Source organism: Notamacropus eugenii, chromosome 6 (assembly GCF_028372415.1).
Source record: "Notamacropus eugenii isolate mMacEug1 chromosome 6, mMacEug1.pri_v2, whole genome shotgun sequence".
NCBI lineage: Eukaryota > Metazoa > Chordata > Mammalia > Diprotodontia > Macropodidae > Notamacropus > Notamacropus eugenii.
Window position 1 is genome coordinate 120,451,634 of NC_092877.1, and position 19,375 is coordinate 120,471,008.

The 19,375-nt window shown below is 37.7% G+C and overlaps 1 protein-coding gene across 2 annotated transcripts in view; it reads left to right on the forward strand.

Annotated features, from left to right (window-relative positions):
* Positions 1-17,778, forward strand: part of STAP1 (signal transducing adaptor family member 1) — a 66,711-nt gene extending 48,933 nt beyond the window's left edge. Inside the window, exons 7-10 of one of the 2 annotated variants that reach the window (XM_072620905.1) lie at positions 11,250-11,319; positions 13,398-13,494; positions 16,478-16,579; positions 17,217-17,778. In XM_072620905.1, the coding sequence (XP_072477006.1) occupies positions 11,250-11,319; positions 13,398-13,494; positions 16,478-16,579; positions 17,217-17,230 (283 nt within the window). In that variant the 3' untranslated portion in view covers positions 17,231-17,778. Of the gene's footprint in view, positions 1-11,249; positions 11,320-13,397; positions 13,518-16,477; positions 16,580-17,216 lie in introns of both variants that reach the window. The other variant, XM_072620906.1, reaches the window with a different exon arrangement.
* The last annotated feature ends 1,597 nt before the right edge of the window (positions 17,779-19,375 follow it).

The window sequence follows — 19,375 nt, forward strand, 5'->3', positions numbered from 1 at the left end:
CTATAGGATTTCTTTGATAAGAGAAATATAAATTGGATCCAAGTTAGTATTTTTGCTAATTCTTTTTCTGGTTTTTGCTCATTTCCCCAGTCCTTTAGTTGACTTTTGAGCTTTGTTAAGGTAGATCTCTGCTTCCAGTAGGAGTGGGGAGCGTACTGTCAGCTGCTCAATCCCTCCACAATCTGTGGGCCTAGAGCTCCAGAAACAGCTGCAACTGCCCCTGCTGCTGCTGCGGTCACTGAGGGTTCCTCTGCCCCCTCAACCCTCTGCAGCTCTGGGACTGGAGCCAAACCACTCCACTCCCCTGCACGGGTCCCACAGACCTTCCGCTGACCTTCCAATTTGTCCTTGGCGTTTTGGGGTCCTGAAGTCTGGAAACTGCTACGGGAGGGAGAGATTCAGTTCCCCCCAAGGCCTGCTCAGATCCTGTCTGTGCAGGTGAGGCCCACCCCACTACAATGGGATAGACACTTCCCAGAGACCTTCCAGGCTGTCTTGGGCTGGAGATATGCTTCACTCCATCAATCTGTGGATGCTGCAGCTCCAGGATTTGTTTAGAGCCATTTTTTACAGGTGTTTGGCTGGGCTCGGTGGGAGCGCTCTAGAAAGTGAGTGCTTTTACTCCATCATCTTGACTCCATCCCCCTATAAGTGTTTTTCCCAGCAGTGATCTAAGGCTCCATTATCAACACTATAAAATGAAATGACTAACAAATAATTATCCTTCAGAAAAAAAGTATAAACATAGTTTTGAATCCAGAATTTGCTAATTGTTCTACCTTGTTGTAGACTCTAGCCGCTATATCTTTTGGTTATAAAACACATATGTAAATAGAGAAAAGAATAGTGGCCTGAAGGTACAGACATAAACAAAGAACCAATCAAAAACATGACATCAAAATAATAAGAAAAAGACCCATCAAACATAAGACAAGGTGAAAATACTGTCTTTGTGATTTTATGATAAATATGAGCTGAAAAGGGGAGTTTCATAAATTGGAAAATGCACTGCTTCATACCAGAATTAAGATTTCCTCTGTGCCCTAGCCTATGACACTGATGAAATGTTGAGAATGCAGGTCAAGTCAGGAGACTAAGTGCATCCATTGTGCCTAACGTGCTTGTTTTATTTTTGATCAAATGAATTGACTTGGTCACTTGACGTTTCAACTTCACAATTTGATATATCCATCTTTTCAATTTCTTTATAACTCTTTATAACTCCCAGGTTGTTGTTGAGTATGATAAGCTGTCTTTTGGGGATGGAGAGGTCCAGATCAGTCATTTCGTTAGTGTTGACAAAACTCCCTTCTCTAAGTCATTAACAATTCATTTCTACCTTATTTTCTTAATTGCCCGAGGCACTGTTAGTTAGATGTCTTGCCCATGGTTACGTAGGCAGTCAGAGACAGGATTTGAACAGAGTTCTTCCTGACCACAAGCCCAGGCCTCTAACTACTACAACAGGATGCCTCTCAAACAATAATTTCTACAACTAATTTAACTGTATCAAGCAAGTTGTTCAGTTATGTCTGACTCTTCATGACCGCAGCATACCAGTGTTGTCCATGGAGTGGTTTGCTATTTCCTTCTCCAGTGGATTAAGCAGAGGTTAAATAACTTGTCCAAAGTCATATAGCTAATAATTGGAACTCAAGTCTTCCTGACTTCGGTGATCTTCCAATGATCTATCCACTGAGCCATCTAGCTACTCTCCATATCAAGCAAGATCCACTTTAAATTTGATTTGCGGTTTCATCTGTCAACAAATTTAAAAAAAACATAAAAGTTTTCAAATGTATACATTTTGTAGTTTTTAATGGACTTCAATTAAATCTGTTGTACAGACTGAGGTGTCACTGCATATTGGACATATGGAATTCACAGAACCCCTCCCTACTTTATGTATGACTTGAGAATCTGGATTCCTTGATTTTTAGAGTTGTAGAAACTGAGGCCAGAAACATGACAGAACAAGAAAATGATAAATGCTGGAGAGGATGTGGGAGAGTTGGAACACTAATTCATTGTTGGTGGAGCTGTGAGCGCATCCAACCATTCTGGAGAGCAATTTGGAACTATGCCCAAAGGGCTACAAAAATGTGCATACCCTTTGACCCAGCAATATCGCTACTAGGACTATATCCCCAAGAGATCATAAAAATGGGAAAGGGTCCCACATGTACAAAAATATTTATAGCAGCACTCTATGTAGTTGCCAAAAACTGGAAGTCAAGGGGATGTCCATCAATTGGGGAATGGCTGAATAAATTATGGTATATGAATGTAATGGAGTACTATTGTGCCATAAGAAATGATGAACAAGAAGACTTCAGAGAGGCCTGGAAGGACTTATATGACCTGATGCTGAGTGAAAGGAGCAAAACCAGGAGAACTTTATGCACAGCAATGACCACAGTGTATGAGAGTTTTTTCTGGTAGACTTAGATTTTTGTAATAACACAAGAACTTCTTACAAAAAAAAAAAAATCCCAATGGTGGATCTCAAGGCAAAATGCCTTCCACACTCAGAGAGAGAAATATGGAAGTCACTCACATAATGTAGCAGATCATGTTTGTGTATGTGTATGTGTTTGTGTATCATGTTCTGATTTGTTATACAATTTCTTTCATTTATCTTAGTCTGACTATATAGCATGACTATAGTGAAAATATACTCAATAGGAAAGTATATGTAGAATCTATACAGAATTGTATGCAGTCGTGGGGAGGGAGGGGGGTAGTGGGGGGTAGGTGGGGGGGGATAAAATCGCAATTGTATGGCAGTGATTGTTAAACATTAAAAAATAAAAAGAAAAAAAAAGAAAAAAAAAAGAAAATATTTCTACATGAAACTTTCTGCAAAAAAAAAAAAAGAAAGAAACTGAGGCCAGGCATAGTTAGGGGACCTTCACAAAGTCAAAATAGCTTGTTAGTAGTAGATCTGGGATTTGAACAAATCTTTTATTACAGTACTTTTCCTTTTACATTCTCCCTCCTGTATTTAAAGAATTATTTTGTTTCTTAAGAAGTGAATAGTAAATAGTAAAAGTAAAACCAATTCAAGCCAGGAAATTGTGGAACTGGAAGCAGCAGAACATTTTTTTTTTTGTTAGTGCCAGCAAAAACGTGTTTTGAAATAGACTCATATTTATGAATAGAGAAGTGGTATAGTGGATAGAAAGGCAGAAGTTCGTATTCTATTCCCACATCTGATACATACTTGCTGAATGACCCTGGACAAGTCAACTGAGATTTCAAGTTAAGAAGAAAGTGATGACCCTCCAGTGTTTTTATATCAATGGAATCACCAGTTTAGTCTCTGACCCTATCCTTAATTATGAACTGTTGTAATTTGGGGTTTACTTTAATATTATACAAGTCAGTGGCAAAACATTCAAAGAAGAGAAAGACCACCGGGTTTGTATCCCCCAGAGGACAGAAAGTAAGCATAAATGGGCATTGTGAAGGGATATTGAAGTTATAGATAAAGAATTTCTCAAGAGTAAATGTTGTTGGCTGTTAAGTAGCTGTTAGACATTGTTTAATCCTTTTCTCTAAAGGTCTTGAAGTTAAAATTTCTAAGATTTCAGCTTTGTGTCTTTGGACCATTTGTTTAGATTCTTTAGACCACATCTAAAAAAAGGAAAGCTTTGGAATAGGTGATTGCAAAGTCCTTTTTTAGCTCTAAACTCTATTGGGATAATTTCATTGTGATTCTGCTACGATTTGAGAATAGACTTGTCATGCCATGTTTCCAGTCCTGTTGCTTTCTGATGATCATTAATGGTTGTTGGCTTTTCATTTTAGTGGACTATCTAGAATTTTATAGATCTTAATGACATAGGTAACCTAGAGAATACAGTTACTTGGCAAAGATTATGTTTTTGTGATGATGGATTTTCTCTAATCCACTCAAGTCCTCTTGTCCATTTCCTTGGTAGTCACTGGAACATGTTTTTCAGACAGTTGATTGGGGTGAGAGATCCTGTAGTCTCTTATAGTAAAAGAGACATAAGTTGTCACCCTTTCTGGGAATGAATCTGAAGCTTTTGCCGCAGAATCACCATGCTGACAAAACAAACTAACCAGCCAACCATAGAACACGCACTGAAAGCTGATTTAAAAGGAGTAAACATAATTTAGTCTGAGAGTGGCACACAAAGCTAAGACCCAAGCACCACTAAGTAATTTGAAGGAGTTTCAAAGAAGTAGTAAGTGGAGATTATCAATAATAAATATCATTAAGAAGAATCTTGGGGATGTGGGGGGTGAGGGTGAGGATGGGGAGAATTTTCCACTGTAGTGTAGCTTTGTTGGATGGACTTTTCCTACCTGGGTTTTAAATTCATTAGTTACAGAATGGAGATCATTTATACCTGTCAACTTTCATTTAAAGAAAAGAAATTCAAGTCAAACAAAATCTTGGGCCTGCAGATAATTTATTTTTATCAATTATCAAGATCTCCAAACCCTTCTAATAAGTATGCTTTGTAAACGAATTCCCACACTGATCTTGTTCAAAATCTTTTATTTCTTTCTGCATATTTAGTGTATCACCTCTCTGTAAGAAGGTGGGCAACATGCTTCATCATCAGCCCTTGGGAATCATGGCTAATCATTGCATTTATAGTTTTTAAGTCTTTCATCATTGCTCAGTTTTACCATATCATCATCATTCTGGTTCTTCTCACTTCAATCTGCATCAGTTCATATAAATCTCAGGTTTCTACGACCCCATCTCTTTCATTATTTTTCACAGTATCATAGCATTTGATTTTACTCAGAGGTCAAAATTTGTTCATTCATTTCCTAATTGATGGACACCTACATAATTACCTATTCTTTGACATTTTAAAAAAGAACTGCTATAAATATTTGTACTATATACATATAGGACCTTTCCTCTCTCTTTACCAGCAGCTTTTTGTTTTGAATGCATGCAAATAACTTTAACATGAAATTAAATCATCAACTAGACAAATATACTTCAGAATTTTATTAATAAAAATTAGATTTCAAAAGACTTTAGGAATTTTGTCTTCTACTCTCCCTTCCCCCTTTTTTAATATGAGGAAACTTAGCTCAGATGGGTGAGATGACTTGAAGAACCATACATAGCTAATTCATGTCAGAATAGGGAATGGGACCTAGCTCTCCTGACTCATAGAAATATTTTCTTTCTATTTCTTCATGAATGTTTGTCTGATCATTCTGTCTGCATGTGTGCGAAGTATGTTATTGCTTGCCTATTTAAAAAAATATTGTCAGTATTTTTACAAGGTTAAATGTTTTATTCTAATTAGATTCTTGATATCTTTGCATTGGTTTGAGGATTTCTTCTAGCTTCCATTTGTAATAATATTATTAGTTACACTGAAAAAAATGTAATGCAATTACAAAACATTTTTAATACACAATATGATTTTTCTCCTCATAAGCTCATTAGATAGGGACAAGTAGAGCAGTTCCTATTTTTCAAACGAGAGAATTGAAGACCAGAGAGTTTAAGGGACTTGCTAAATGTTACACACTAGATTCAGTCAATTCAATTAAACCAGCATTTATTAGGCTCCTGCTGTGTGAAAGGCACTCTGCTACATGCTGGAGATTCAAAGGCAAAACCAACAGTCTTTCTTATAAGGAGTCTGCATTATACTGAGGGGAGAATTCAATTGTTTTCACACAAATACTGTGTGGTAACACAAAATTATTTATCTTTTTAAAAATTTATTGTAATTTTTAATTTTTATATCATCTTCATTTTTCAATAAATCCCTGTCCTCCCAGAGAATTATCTCATAGCAAAGATTAAAAAAGAAAGAGAATGAGAAACAGTTCAGCAAAACAAACCAATACATCCATTCAGTCCAACATCATATGCAATGGTTCTACTGCATTCTGAAACTGGGACTCCAAAGGGCTCCTGCCTAAGGCCTCCTAGCTTTAGTGATTATCAATAGTAACTGTGGCTGGTTCCCACCCAGCTTGATATCTTTCTTTTTCTTGACCTCGTTAAAGGGGCCATGCCCTGGCTACTTCTTAAACAGGCCTATTTAATGAATGGGCATTGCCTCACCCTAAGTGAGTGCCTGCAAAGACCTTGGCCTACAGGGCTCAAGGTCCCCCACTGTATCCTGGGCCATCTCCAGTCATCCTGATGAACATCTGGTCACTGGATTCAGATGGCTCTGGAGAAGAGAGGCTGGTGACCTGCACAGCCCTCCCTCACTCCAAACAAAGTCAAGTTCAAGTCATGTCTTCATGTCTCTGATGGCATGGTCTTCTTTGGCTACGAAGGACAAACACAAACAATATGCAGTGGTTCGCATCCCTACTCTCCCACTTCTGTAAAGGAAGAAAGGAAAATATATTTAATTTTTCTTCTTTGAGGTGATGTTTGTCATTTTAATTCCACAATATTCAGTTTGTGTGTGTGTGTGTGTGTGTGTGTGTGTGTGTGTGTATGTGTGTGAACACAAAGCAGCCTAAAGAGTAGTCTAAGGAGGGAGAGAAGCTTGCTAACTGGGGGAATGAGGAGTTTAATACTCAATCCTACGTCTGACTATTGATCCAATTTTTTCCTTCCTTCCTTCCTTCCTTCCTTCCTTCCTTCCTTCCTTCCTTCCTTCCTTCCTTCCTTCCTTCCTTCCTTCCTTCCTTCCTTCCTTCCTTCCTTCCTTCCTGCCTTCCCTCCTTCCTTCCCTCCCTCCCTCCTTCCTTTCTCCCTTCTTTCCTCCCTTCCTTTTTCCTCTCCTCCCCTATTTTCTCCTTCTCTTTCCTTTCCTCTTCCTTTTAACAAAAGTTTTGTTGATGCTTTTTGTATTTATGCCACATTAATTTCTGGATGTGTCCTTACCCAGTAAGCCTTTCTTTGTTAAAAAAACAAAACAAAAATCAACCCAAATCAAACCGTATATGTAACATTCTATACTCATAATCCTTCACCTCTCCAGCAGAATGAGAGGCATACAGTTTCTAATCTCTTCTGGGTTCAAGTTTGTACATATAATTACAGAGTTCAGTTTTGTTTTGTTGCTCTTTCCCTTTTTATAGTTGTAACCATTATATATATATTGTTTTCCTGGTTCTGCTTAATTTGATCTTTATCGGTTCATTTAAATTTTTCTTCTTTTTTTTATATTTGTTGCTTCTTACATTGTAAAATATCAACGTCCTTTCCATTCTGCCGTGTTGCCTCTTCTAAGCTTGTCCAGTCTGAGCGCTGAATTTTCTGCCAAAGTTGCTGTGGATGTGGTTTTTAACGCAGTGCATTTTTAGAACGATGACCTATCCAGTATGATTCAGTGTTGCATTCTTCACTTACAGTTTGCATTATGTACCCTGCTATATCATGTGAGAGAACTAATCAAGAGAAATTGTTTTTTTTTCTATATTATGATAAATACCAGGAAATTTCCACACTTTCACAAAGCTTTTGCTCTTGATGAACAAAAGATGAAGAACCTGTGGTAAAGTCAGTAGCAAAGTTGAAAGACTGAAGTTTTTGTGAAGTTCTACTCTGAATTAAATTGTAAATTTCTGATTTGGATTTTTAGTATCATAAGTATCTGTATGACAGTGTCCTAGGGGAAAAATTCTGTTCATTTTGAAGTAGATTGACAGAAAGCTCTCAGGGAAGTAGGAAAATGGAATGGTCAGATTAGAATATTTTAGCATCCAAGTTCCTATGTATGTTTTGAGGATTTAGCTGATTTACATTTCCAAAGGTCCTTGTATTTGCCGCTCTTCACAGTGAACAGGATAATTCTGAAGACTTGAACCCTCAGAATGTCTATGTCTCTTCCAAAAGCCCATAGCAGATCTTTTAAAAACATTCCTGTGATTCTGATCATACTTTCCTTATCTATGCTGGACCGAATCTAAATATTGTATAGCAAGGAATGGCAATTGCAGGGAATATTAGAATCACACAACACTAGGGTTGGAAGGGACCTGAAAGGTCAGACCTAATCCAGTCCTCTTATTTTATAAATGGGCAAACTGAGGCTCACAGAGTTCAAATGATTTACCCAAGCATGCACAACTAACTAGAAGATTCAGGACTGTAACTCAGGTCCTTTGTCTCTCAGGCCAGTACTCTTCTTTCTAGATTGACAGAAGAATATTTTGACTTATTTGACCTTATTGAGCCCCTGAGTACGGAGCGCTGGCAGTAATCCAGCGTTAGGAAACACCTGTGTTGCCCACAAAGCCAAATCTCCCTTATAGACGGAACAAGAAAACGCCAGTCATGTGAGTCAGTAAGTGTGTCTGGCAAAACAGGAGCAACAAAGAACACATTGCTTATACAGAAGCAGCTTTAGGGAGGCATAAACTCCACCTGTTCATCAATCACGAGTTTTTAGATTAGGGAGGGACAGAATCATTCTATGCCAGATTATTAAGGTGACCCTTTTCTTCATGGAGGACACCATTGCCTCTGACCCAGTGCTAGGGCATGTGAAGTCAAAAGGCAAGAAGCTGGTTTCATGATACAACTTCCTGTGTTATTTTTATCTTCTTTAAATTGTTATTGGTGGTTAGCAAGTTAGCATGGTAGACGACTTACCAACAGATTACATCTTCCTAAGAACTTGGGCCAAAGTCTTAGAAACCAGTAAGAAGTAGGATGGTATGGTGGAAAGGGCATTGACCTTAGAGTCAGAAGATCTGAATTTGAATCCAATCTTTGCTGCTTATTACTTGTGTGACCTAGAGTACTTCTCTTTGGCCTTCAGCTGCGTCATCTGGAAAACAAGGGGCTTGAACCAGGTGATCTCTAAGGTCCTGTCTAGCTCGAAATTCTGAGTGTCAGTGCCACACAAAGTAATTTACAATGTTTTTTTTCTTAAGGTTTCAACCAGGAAATCTCAAGATAGCAAACCATACTGACATCTTTTTTATTCTTACTAATCCTTGGAGAAAGATGATAGGGCTGAGGTGAAAGCCAAGAGTTTGTCTTGGAGGAAGTGTGTTCTGATGCCAACTACAACTATGAGTCCTACTTCCAGTTAATTTTTGCTTATTTTCCCTCCCTTACACAAAGTTGGGATTCAGAAATAGCAACCAAATTCCCTTGGCAGTTTTATGCAATATTGTGTTTATTGGGACCAGTGATATTTTAAAATGTTAACAGCAGGTGTTGAAGGCCTCTTTCACTGTCAGAGTGGAAGCTGTACATAGATAGGCAAGGCTGGCCTTATTAAATAAACAATTGTGTGAGGAGGAACACTGGAAAGCTCCTGCTTTATCTTCCCAAATCTTGCCTGCCATCCTATAATTGATATCTGAATTGCTACCATCAGGGAGTCTTTGTTTTAGGTTAGGCATTGTCCTATGTTAAACGTAACATAAAAATAATATGCTGGGTAAGGAGTTATTAGCCAGAAATGCTTTTATGTTAGGTCATTTGTGATATTTTCCCCAACTTGATGGCTATATGAGAGCAAATGCTGGTAGGTTGAGATCATGAGGTGCTACATAGAAGTGTGGTCCAGAGTGGAACATCCCAAACCCTTAAGGAGGGGGAGAGGCATTGAATAAAGACATTGAAGTGAAATTTCATGTGCCATACAATTTTGCTTAGGACAAGCCTTACTCATTGGGCAAATCTGGAAAAGTATTTCTCTCAAGCAAATAATCATAAGCAAATAACGAGTTAATTTTTCAACATTTGGGGAAATCTTTAAAGGAAGCCAAAAAATATAAGACATATTAAATTCTCATCTTACGGGTTCAGATAGCATGTTGTTCAGTCATGACTCTGTGTGTCCCTGGGTTTTTTTGGCAAAGATGTTGGAGTGCTTTGCCATTTCCTTCTCCAGTTTTATGCAAGCAGAGATGAAGTGATTTGCCCAGGGCTGCATAGCTAGTAAATATCTAAGGTGAGATTTGAACTCTTATCTTTCTGACTCATGGCCTGTTGCTCTGTCCACTATGCTACCTACTTGTCCCTAGGTATCACCTAGTTCCCAGTAAATAGGGCAACTCTGCACGTATTTTAAGATTCATCTAGTGGACTTAGTTACCTAAGTACTGATGGAGAATAGGAGGAATTAAGCTTCCATAATATATTCTGCTAAGTGAGTTAGTGGCACTTTTAAAAGTTAAATTATTATTTCTTCCTGCAGGGTGCTCTGGCCCTCCTTGATATCTCGTTTTCTACGTTGCACTTCCATTTATGTGCTGTGCTGCTGCTGATTGTGGCATGGGGGTGGCCCTGGTTCCTTTCATTCTGTATCGGCATGGGGCAAGATGTAGAAGGGTCTGTCAACTTGGGGAGGCTTTGAATATGAACTCTACATGGACAAGATCTAGAACTAGATTTATATTTCCAGGCTCCTGACCAAAAGTTTGACCACCAGGAGATTGTTTTATTTCAGCCATACTATTTCATAAAAGACCGTGAAGGGCCCAACACTTACTACCTTCAAGTTGAGTACTGACTGCCTGGAGCCAATCACTTAACTTGTCTACTCCTCACTTTCCCTATCTGTAAAATAGGGGTGACAAGAATAAATACCATGCCAGACTTGGTGTTTGGGAAGATTTGATTCAAATCCAGCCTCAGACACTTACTTGACCCTGGGCAAGTCATTTCATTTTTACTCTTCTCAGTTTCCTCATATATAAAATGGGGAAAATAATAAAATATGTCCACTTAACCTCTCCCTGCTTTAGTCTCATCATATATGAAATAAGGGAAATTTTAGTTCTCCCCTGCCTCAGGAAAAAAGGGATAGTAATAGCACTTACCTCCCCCTGCTTTGGGGAGGATTAAATGAGGTAGTCATTAAACACTTTGCAAAGCCTGAAGCTACATAAATGCTAGCTATTATAATATGCCCTGGGGAATGCTGCTGTGATGGAAATACTTTGTAAACCTTAAAAGCACTTATGTAAATGTGACTTATTCTTTTCTTTAAAGATGTGGAGGAGTTTCAGGCTTCCCTAATGTCTGGCTTGTACCACCTGCGTGCAGCCTGCCAAAGGATGTGCCGGTCTGACTTGTGTGCATCCACACAAATGAAGTTGTGAATCCTACAAGTATTGAAGTGAAGGACTTTCCTTCTCACTTGTCCCTGTCCCCTGAAGTAGCCTGGGGAAAGATATAAGAGATTAGATAGAAGGACACCTCGGACATTTTTGCTGGACTGAATGTAAATTTTGTCATATGCATGTTTGGTTTTTATTTTTCCTCCACAACAATGAGAACAAATAGGAAAGAATCTTTTTTTTTTTTTCAGCACTCCAAGAATAAAGCACTACAGAGTGGTAAGCGTAGGAGCCAACTACACCATTGAGCTGGAAAAACCAGTAAGTCATGATCTTCGTTACAGATTAACTCTCCCTAGACTTCTTTCTAGAATCAGAAAGAAGGTTGAAAAGCAGACAAAGACTTATTAACCAGAAAATTTGTGCTGAAAAATGTTTAAAAGCATTGAGGCTAGCAGATTCTCAGGGTGGAAAGTGTTGAGGGGGCAACTTTGGACCAGGTGGTGAGGGAGTAGGAGGATTCAAGAGGTGATCGTAGCTCTTCCCCTCATTCACTTTGCATAATTCTTTCTAAATATAAATTATGCTTAGGGTGAGACAGAATATTAATTTTGCTAGACATCTGACTTAAATTCCCCCAAATATAAGAGTTTAAAAGAATTTGTTTAAAACCAGGTAGAACTTGTCATTCTTATGCTTCCTAAATGTTGGTTCATTTTCAAATATTAAGGGAAATGCTTGGGAAAATGTTCTTCCCTCCCTCCCTTTACTTCTTTCACCAGCAAAATAACCGTGGAGGGGGTCGGTTAAAGAAATCCCTTCCTTCTTTTTCTATGCCATTAACATGTTTCCATAGCTCAGTGGGTGGGGATACTAATGAAGCTGTCTGGCTCCAGGCAGAGGGAACCGGTTGTCGTAGGGCCTAGACTGAGGAAGGAAGTTAGTAATGCTTCTGTTTACAGGAACTAATAGTCTCAAAGAAATTTATATTGTTCTCATTGGGCCTCCTTACCCTGCCCCTTGCTTTCCCAGTCTCATTGCTTCCAACTCAGTGGAGAGGAAGAGGAAAGCCATAGAATTTCCTGTTGTGACCACATCCTCTAGAGCTTAGAGAGGATGGGCTTCAATTGGAGGCAGCAAAGTTACGGGCAGAGTCATCTCTCATTTGATTTCTAGACTCCAGCCTTCTCCCAGGATTCCTCAGTTCCCATCCCTGGCCTCGCTTTTTAGAATATTCTATATGTGTAAAGGCAGATTAAGATTCTGCCCATCTCAATGACAACTGTTGACCTGAAAACTTTATTAAGAAAAGGCAACAGGCTAATGCATACATTTTATGATTTAATTAATTAATCAATTCCCTATTAAAGACAACGGTAACATAATGCATTATGGAGCCAGAAATGTTCTGGCTACCCAGTGCAGAAATCTTCTGGCTTATATACATTTTGCCGTGAGAAAGGAACTCTCCTAGTTGAACAAATCATAAATTTAGTAAGACAAGACAATTAACAAAGTAATGTTGGTCAGGCCTTGGGATTCCAGCTGGGTAAACATATGTCTTGGTGATAAAGAAGGAAATCCCACCACTAGTAAGTGGCAGGCTTCCTGCCCTAAACAGATAACTGACATAGGAAAGGGTAAACAAAGTTCAATAGAAATCACGACCTAAGATGTCTGTGTTTTCTTTACCATTAACATGCCATAACATAGTATATGTCTACAAATATTAAGATATGGAAAATGTCCCATTATTCAAGATAGTGTCTTAGGTTAAAGGTCTCTTAAGGAATGTTAAGTCAGCCTTGGCTGGCTTTGTTGACATAGGAAGAGGCACCCTCTGAGTTTGCTTCAGAGAGAACAAAGAGATTATTCTAAAATTTTATATTAAACATTATGCATTGGCTAAAACCTTTGTGATAGTGGGCAGTTGGTGTTGTTTCAGGAGGGCAGCGACCAGGGGATGAGCTAACTCCACCAAGCTAATACTGAAATGGTATTTTATATTTCATAGACTATATAATAAAGTGTGATACCGCATATCATTGATACGGTATCAAATTGTCCTTTTTGTGATTCTTTTTCACCTTAGAGGCTGACCTTGATTTTCACTTTAAATTGATTTCTCAACTTGCATAAAAGTGTGTGTTATGTGGGGAACATGTACATGGTAATTTGCCTTACTTAGCTTAACCCCCCCCCTTCCCCCTTCCCTGCCAATGGTGGTCCCGCGATCACACATTAAACAATATGAATTCTGTAGCTCCTGAGGTGTTGTATGATACTTTATACTATCTGACCGGGTGGTTGTAGGGAGCAGAGATTACTAGATTGGTCCTGTGGTCATTAGACATAACCTGCATTCCTCCTCTTGTGTTTTCTGTCTTGTTAATACTCAGGTGACACTCCCAAACCTCTTCAGTGTCATTGATTATTTTGTGAAGGAAACTCGAGGAAACCTAAAACCATTTATATATTCCACTGATGAAAATCTTGGTATGTTTCTTGTAATGGTCCAGGTATGAGGTAATAAGATGAACTGTGTCCATTTGCATTAGGAATGAAAATAAGAAATTAGCATCAGTATATTTTTTTTTTAAAGAAGAGGATGTATGTATTTCAGAAACACTCAGAAAAAAAAACTGATAATATTTGGTAATTGTTTGGATGTTGGGGTGGGAGTGGGAGGCCCCCAAAGATGAGAGATGGAGTTTTCAGATGGGTGAATGAGAGTGATAGTATCATTCGCAGAAATAAAAAAGTCAAAATAATAAATTGATCCTGAGAGGAAAATGAGTTTAGTTTTAGTTGCGTTAAATTTGAGAGGCTAGAAGAACATCTTGGGTCAGAGTTCAGCAGGCAGTAGGATATTCAACTCAATTGAGTTAAGTGAGAATTTGTTGCTCCTCTGTTACATTCAAAGCATTCTACTAGGCACCAGGAATACAAAGTGAAAACAGAAATAATCCCTGACCTTAAGGTACTTCATATTATGTTGGCAATATGAAAATGGAGGGAGAAAGATATATGCAGGAATATTTGTAAAAGGGCATAGTTAATTCCTGGAGGCCATGAGTTTAATGAGGTTAGTAGAGGGCTGAAGACAACCAATCAGTAAACATCTATCCTTGTGGTGGTTTAGAAACAATTGGATGACAATTTGTGACATAATTGGACTTTTTATTTAACTGCTGAAGGCACTGTTAAAGAATTTTTAGCACAAAATCTTTGCCACATTATCCCAAACCCACTAAAGGGGAACCATTGAGCTAGAGCAGTGACTCTTAGCTTAAAGATTTATTGACGCTTCTTTTGACTCCCCCAGAACTTTAGCTCTTGAGGTGGGTTGTTACCCCTAGTAGGAGATGAGAGAAAGGTTGTCTTTCCTATTGGACAGATTCTTCCTAAGTCAACACTACAGTTGCCTTTGAGTTGATTAATTTCAATTCAGTCATTTTCATCTGTATACCCTTTCCGGAAATTGATGTATGAGATTGACCGGGTACAAAGGTATGAATATTGTTTATGCCTCAGAGGCAAATCTTGCAGGACTTTTCATATGCAGTTAAGGTATTTCACCTTTTCTAGGGCAGAAATGTTTATTTGCATCTGAAAGTTGCTTCATAGAGGCTTAAAAAGATTTTAGAGTAATATATTATAGAGTATTATAGAGCAATATATTTATACTTTAGAGTATTATATTTAGAATGATTATAGAGTAATATATTTAGAGGTAAATACCTCTAAATGGCTTTGTCTTTTTAAGCCTCTATGAACTTTTGTTGAAGTCTTCCTGGGGCATCCCATTTTATAATCTAGAGAGAATTAACTTGACGACCAAGTCATTTGTTTCCTTTCCAAAATAAAGCTGTAAGGTTCTCAGAAGAATATACGTTCAGAGACTACTTTTTTATTTATTTTTTATCCCTAGTGACTGGTACATAGCTTGTATGTATTTAATGAAGTTTGTTGAAATATTAAGTTTGGATATGTTATAAAAGATGTTTTATTAACTAGTCTAATAATTCCTGGAAGTTTGTTTCTCTCATATCTCCCCCCTCCCAAATCTGACTTCTTATCAAATATCCCTTAACAAATCCTTTTTTCTCCCCTTAAAAAGCTTTTACAAATGATTTTTACTTTGATGATATAGATCAAAAAGAAAAACTCCCCTCAGCCCCAAACCTCAGGGGCACACTCAAGGGCACTCTATTACTTAGCTCTCTGGGGTGAGTGGGTTCACTGAACCCCTAAGCTCCTCCTTGAAGCATTGATGTTGAAATGATTACAAAACCTAGTATGGACTCCTACTCCCAGACCACCAGATTCCTGAAAGCTAGCTTTCTTGACTTTTTAAAAACTAAAAAGATGAGAGCCTTGGTCTAGATTAATCTCTTCCACATAAAATAACAGAACCATTTGTTTTCTAGGGGTCAGTCCTCCTCAGAAGGAGAAGGCCCAAGGTCTCTCTCCTGGATGTGGAAATAAAGGTGCCCTAAGGGTTAATATTAAGGGTTGCTTTTTCAGTACCTAGTGAGGCCCCTTCAGAGCTTGAGGACATTCTAAATTCTCTCCCCCTTATCTTGGAATATCATAATACTCTCCCCTTCTCCTGGACCACAAAATTCCTTATCGCCCTCATTCTGGGTCATAAATTTTCCTGTCTCCCTTATCCTGTTCTTATAAAAACAAGCCCCTGTTCACATGTAAATTGCTACTCCTTCTTCCTAGGCTGGCCAGTTAATAAAGCTCTCCTTGGTTAGAAGAAAATCATCTAAGTGAATTCTTTCACACCTGAACCAGCTCTAACCATTCTAAACCTCTTACTCTTATGTCACCCTTACTTCAATCTCATTTTTGTCTCAGTAAAAGTCAAAACCACCAAGGGAAGATAATCAACACATGGTCTTCCCCCCAAATAACCATGACTCAATTAAAATATGCCTACATTTTCAGAAGTATGTTATATGACTTTATTCAATGAAATAATTCAGACTGAGTTAACACTTTTAGGTAATGATAACTGATCTCATATTCAGAAGACTGAAAATGTATATTGAGGCTAAAATATTAAGTGACTGAACCACTAGCAAATTTATGAATTAGAGTGTGGTTTATATATTTATTGCTAAGGATAATAATTTTTCAGATTAATCATTGCCTTAGGCTGTTGAGTCTCAAAACTTTTTTGCTATAAGGATTCCAGGGCATTAGGAGAGATATGCACATGTGATTTTAAGTATGATCTGTGTACATTTTGTGGCATACTTAGCCAAACTGACTCAGTCCACATTTCGAGAACCTGGTTGTAGGTGTTGTGTTTGTAAAATATTTAGCTTATACCTTGATTATGAGTAGCAAGCTATTACAAAAATGCAGCCATTCATTTGCTCCTGAAGTTTTTATTTATAAAGTTGACAATATAGCACCAAGAAAATGAGGTTATCAATTTATTTCTCTCCTTTTCTTGCTCCTTTAGGACATACAAAGGCAGATTCACCAATCAGAGTTTCCCCACGGAGGCAAGAGCAACCTCTTGTGAGACCAGTGATCAAAAATGCTGTTAGATCCCATGTGAATGGTGAGAAATTCATATTTATTTTTCCTTTCAGAAATACTGGCGACTGAATTGAGAGAGCTACTTTAGGGTATGGGTGATCTATATTTCAAGTTCCCATGTTTTCCCAAGGTAAAAAAAAAAAAAGTAATCAGGTCAGCCTCTAGTAATAATCTGGAGTCACCATTACCTAAATGAGAGCCATGGAGTACTGCTCATCTCTGTTTTGAGTTTGAATTATATATACCCTTTAGCACAATTCATCTTCCTGGACCTTGTGATTTCCTATGGTCTTCCTAGTTTCCTACAGGTTCTCTCAGTTTACAGTTAAAAGCTATATTCTCAGAGAAACAGTGCCTAGAAATACAATGACCTCTATACCTTGCTTAAGTTCCCTCCTCAGATACAGTTAGCATTTATAACTGAGATGAATGCTATATCATTACATGCCATGTCAATTCAGGAACAAAAAGAAGTTGCTTCCCAAAGCGTGAATTATTCAGGAGTAACCAATGTCTTAAATAGAATGAAAAGAAAGTCGCATTTAAATATGTTAGAGAAATAGAAAAAATTAGTTTGGAAGCCAGGAAACTGATGTCAAAAACTATTCTGTCCTTTTCTTTAGGTTATTTCTTGACTAATCTCAACTTTTCTTTAACAGAATTTCCAGGCTAAGAATCCAATAAAATGAAAAGGGAGAAGAGAGAAATGGAAGAAAAAAGTGGACACTGACTAAAATAAAATTACAAATCAGCCTGCCCGATCTTGGGAAAACCTATTTCAAAAATTCTAGCAAGAAGATTCCTTGGTGTCTCCTGATTCTGGATGAAAAAAGTCACATCTGAGCATTTTGCATGTAGAATGTTGTCTTGGTAGAGTCATCTTTTTACAAGGATGATACAAAATACTACTATGAAGGGTCTTTGGGGGATGCTTTTATAAGCTGATGTTAATCTCTGTAAATGAAATTTGAATTCTCTCTTTGTGGGGGTTTGGCCAGTCTAAATGAATTTCCATATACTATATTCCTAAGATTTTCTTTTAAACTGTGACAGTTCCAATTTGTTAAAGTTTGATTCAAACTTGAACTTTCCAAGTAGAAACATTTTAATTGACCAGAAAAAGAAGCATCTGATCATTAAGATGAAAAAACACTTAAACCAGTGCAGGAGGACCAGTTTCCTGTCTTCATTATTTAAAATAAAAGAGCCTTACCCACTTTGTATGTTTGTTTTTTTGCATTTGTTTCCCCATTTTATTACCTCAAAATATTTCAAACTCATGGTTGAAAGGGACTTCAGAGATTAACTAGTTCAACTGCCTCATTTTTCAGGTGAGATAACTGAGACTAAATGTTTGACATGTCTAATGTCACATTAGAGAATTAGGTTATCTATAGTTTTTCACCTTATGGCATGGGATCATTTTACAAGGTGTGGAGGGCAATGGAGAAACTGGTGATGGAGTCTAAAATTGCAAAGCTCTCTAAAAAGATGTTTGCAGGATGTACAAATTCACAATTTGAAGGCACTTCGAGTTCTACTAGATGGACATCTTAAATTCTACTTGCTTCTCAGTTCTCAAATTCTATTGTGATGATCGGCGGAAGACTGGAGCTACCTGAAAAATGAGCCATTTATCATAGTCCAAGTTATAAAACTGGGCGTTAAAAAATGCTGATATACAGCACTGTAGAGAAGGAAATTCTTTGTGGGGCGGGGAAGTGTCAAGGGATGAAATTTTAAAATCATACACTGGATTGAGTGTCTGCTTGCAGAGGGTGCATCGTGAGAAGTGAGACATAAGTGAGTTGATAGTATGAGCAACAAAAATAAAAAAAAGAAATCTAATTGTAAGCTGCATTACATATACAGTGTAACCTACAGGGATTGGGTTCTTTACCTTTCTGTACCTTAGATCTTTTGGCAGTCTGGTGAAACCTATGAACTTTTAAGAATGTTCAAATTCATATAATAAAGTTGCAAAAGGAACCCATTATTTTTAAAGTTAACAAAATATTTTAATATTTAATATTTTAAAAACTTAATTCACACATCCCAGGCAAAGAACCTCATTTAGAGCACTGGGCTGTGATAACTTTACTGTACCTTTCCCTGAATAAATAATATCTTAAATACTGCGTGTAGTTTGGGACACTACATTTTAGTAAGGATATTCACAAATTACCTGTCCGGAGCAGGGCAATCAATGATAAGGATTACTGAAAACCACACAATTAGGATTCAGTTGAAAAAACTAGGATGTTTAGTCTACAGAAGACTTAAGGTGGAATAGACACTGTCAAGTAGATATAGGACTTTTCACTAGGAGGAAATAAACTTGTTCTCTATTCTGCCCAAAGGGTAGAATAATGGGTGTAAAGTTATGAGGCAGATACGAACTCTATCAAGGGAAAATTTCCTAATAAATAGAGCTCTCTAAAAATGGAGTCATTTCCTTGGGGGGTAACACATTCTCTGGTACTAGAAGCCTTCAAAGAAAGTTTGGATGGCTATTTGAGATATCATAGAAAAGATTCATACTGTAGGTGAAATTTGGACTGCACGACCTCTGAAGGGCCTCCAATTCTGAATAAGGGCAACACTAATTTCTTGATCAACTCTAAAAAAAGAGCCATAATTACGTGTAGTTCAGAACCAGGGTAGCTCATCTAAAACTTTCATCATTCTGACAGGCACTATTTTGCTTTAACATACAGAAAACTCTCCATGAACCTTGACCAAAACACTGAGAAGGTATAGGCTAGATGACAGTCCTAGAAATTTTTTTTTTCCTAGTGTAATGGTTCCCAAGTCTTTA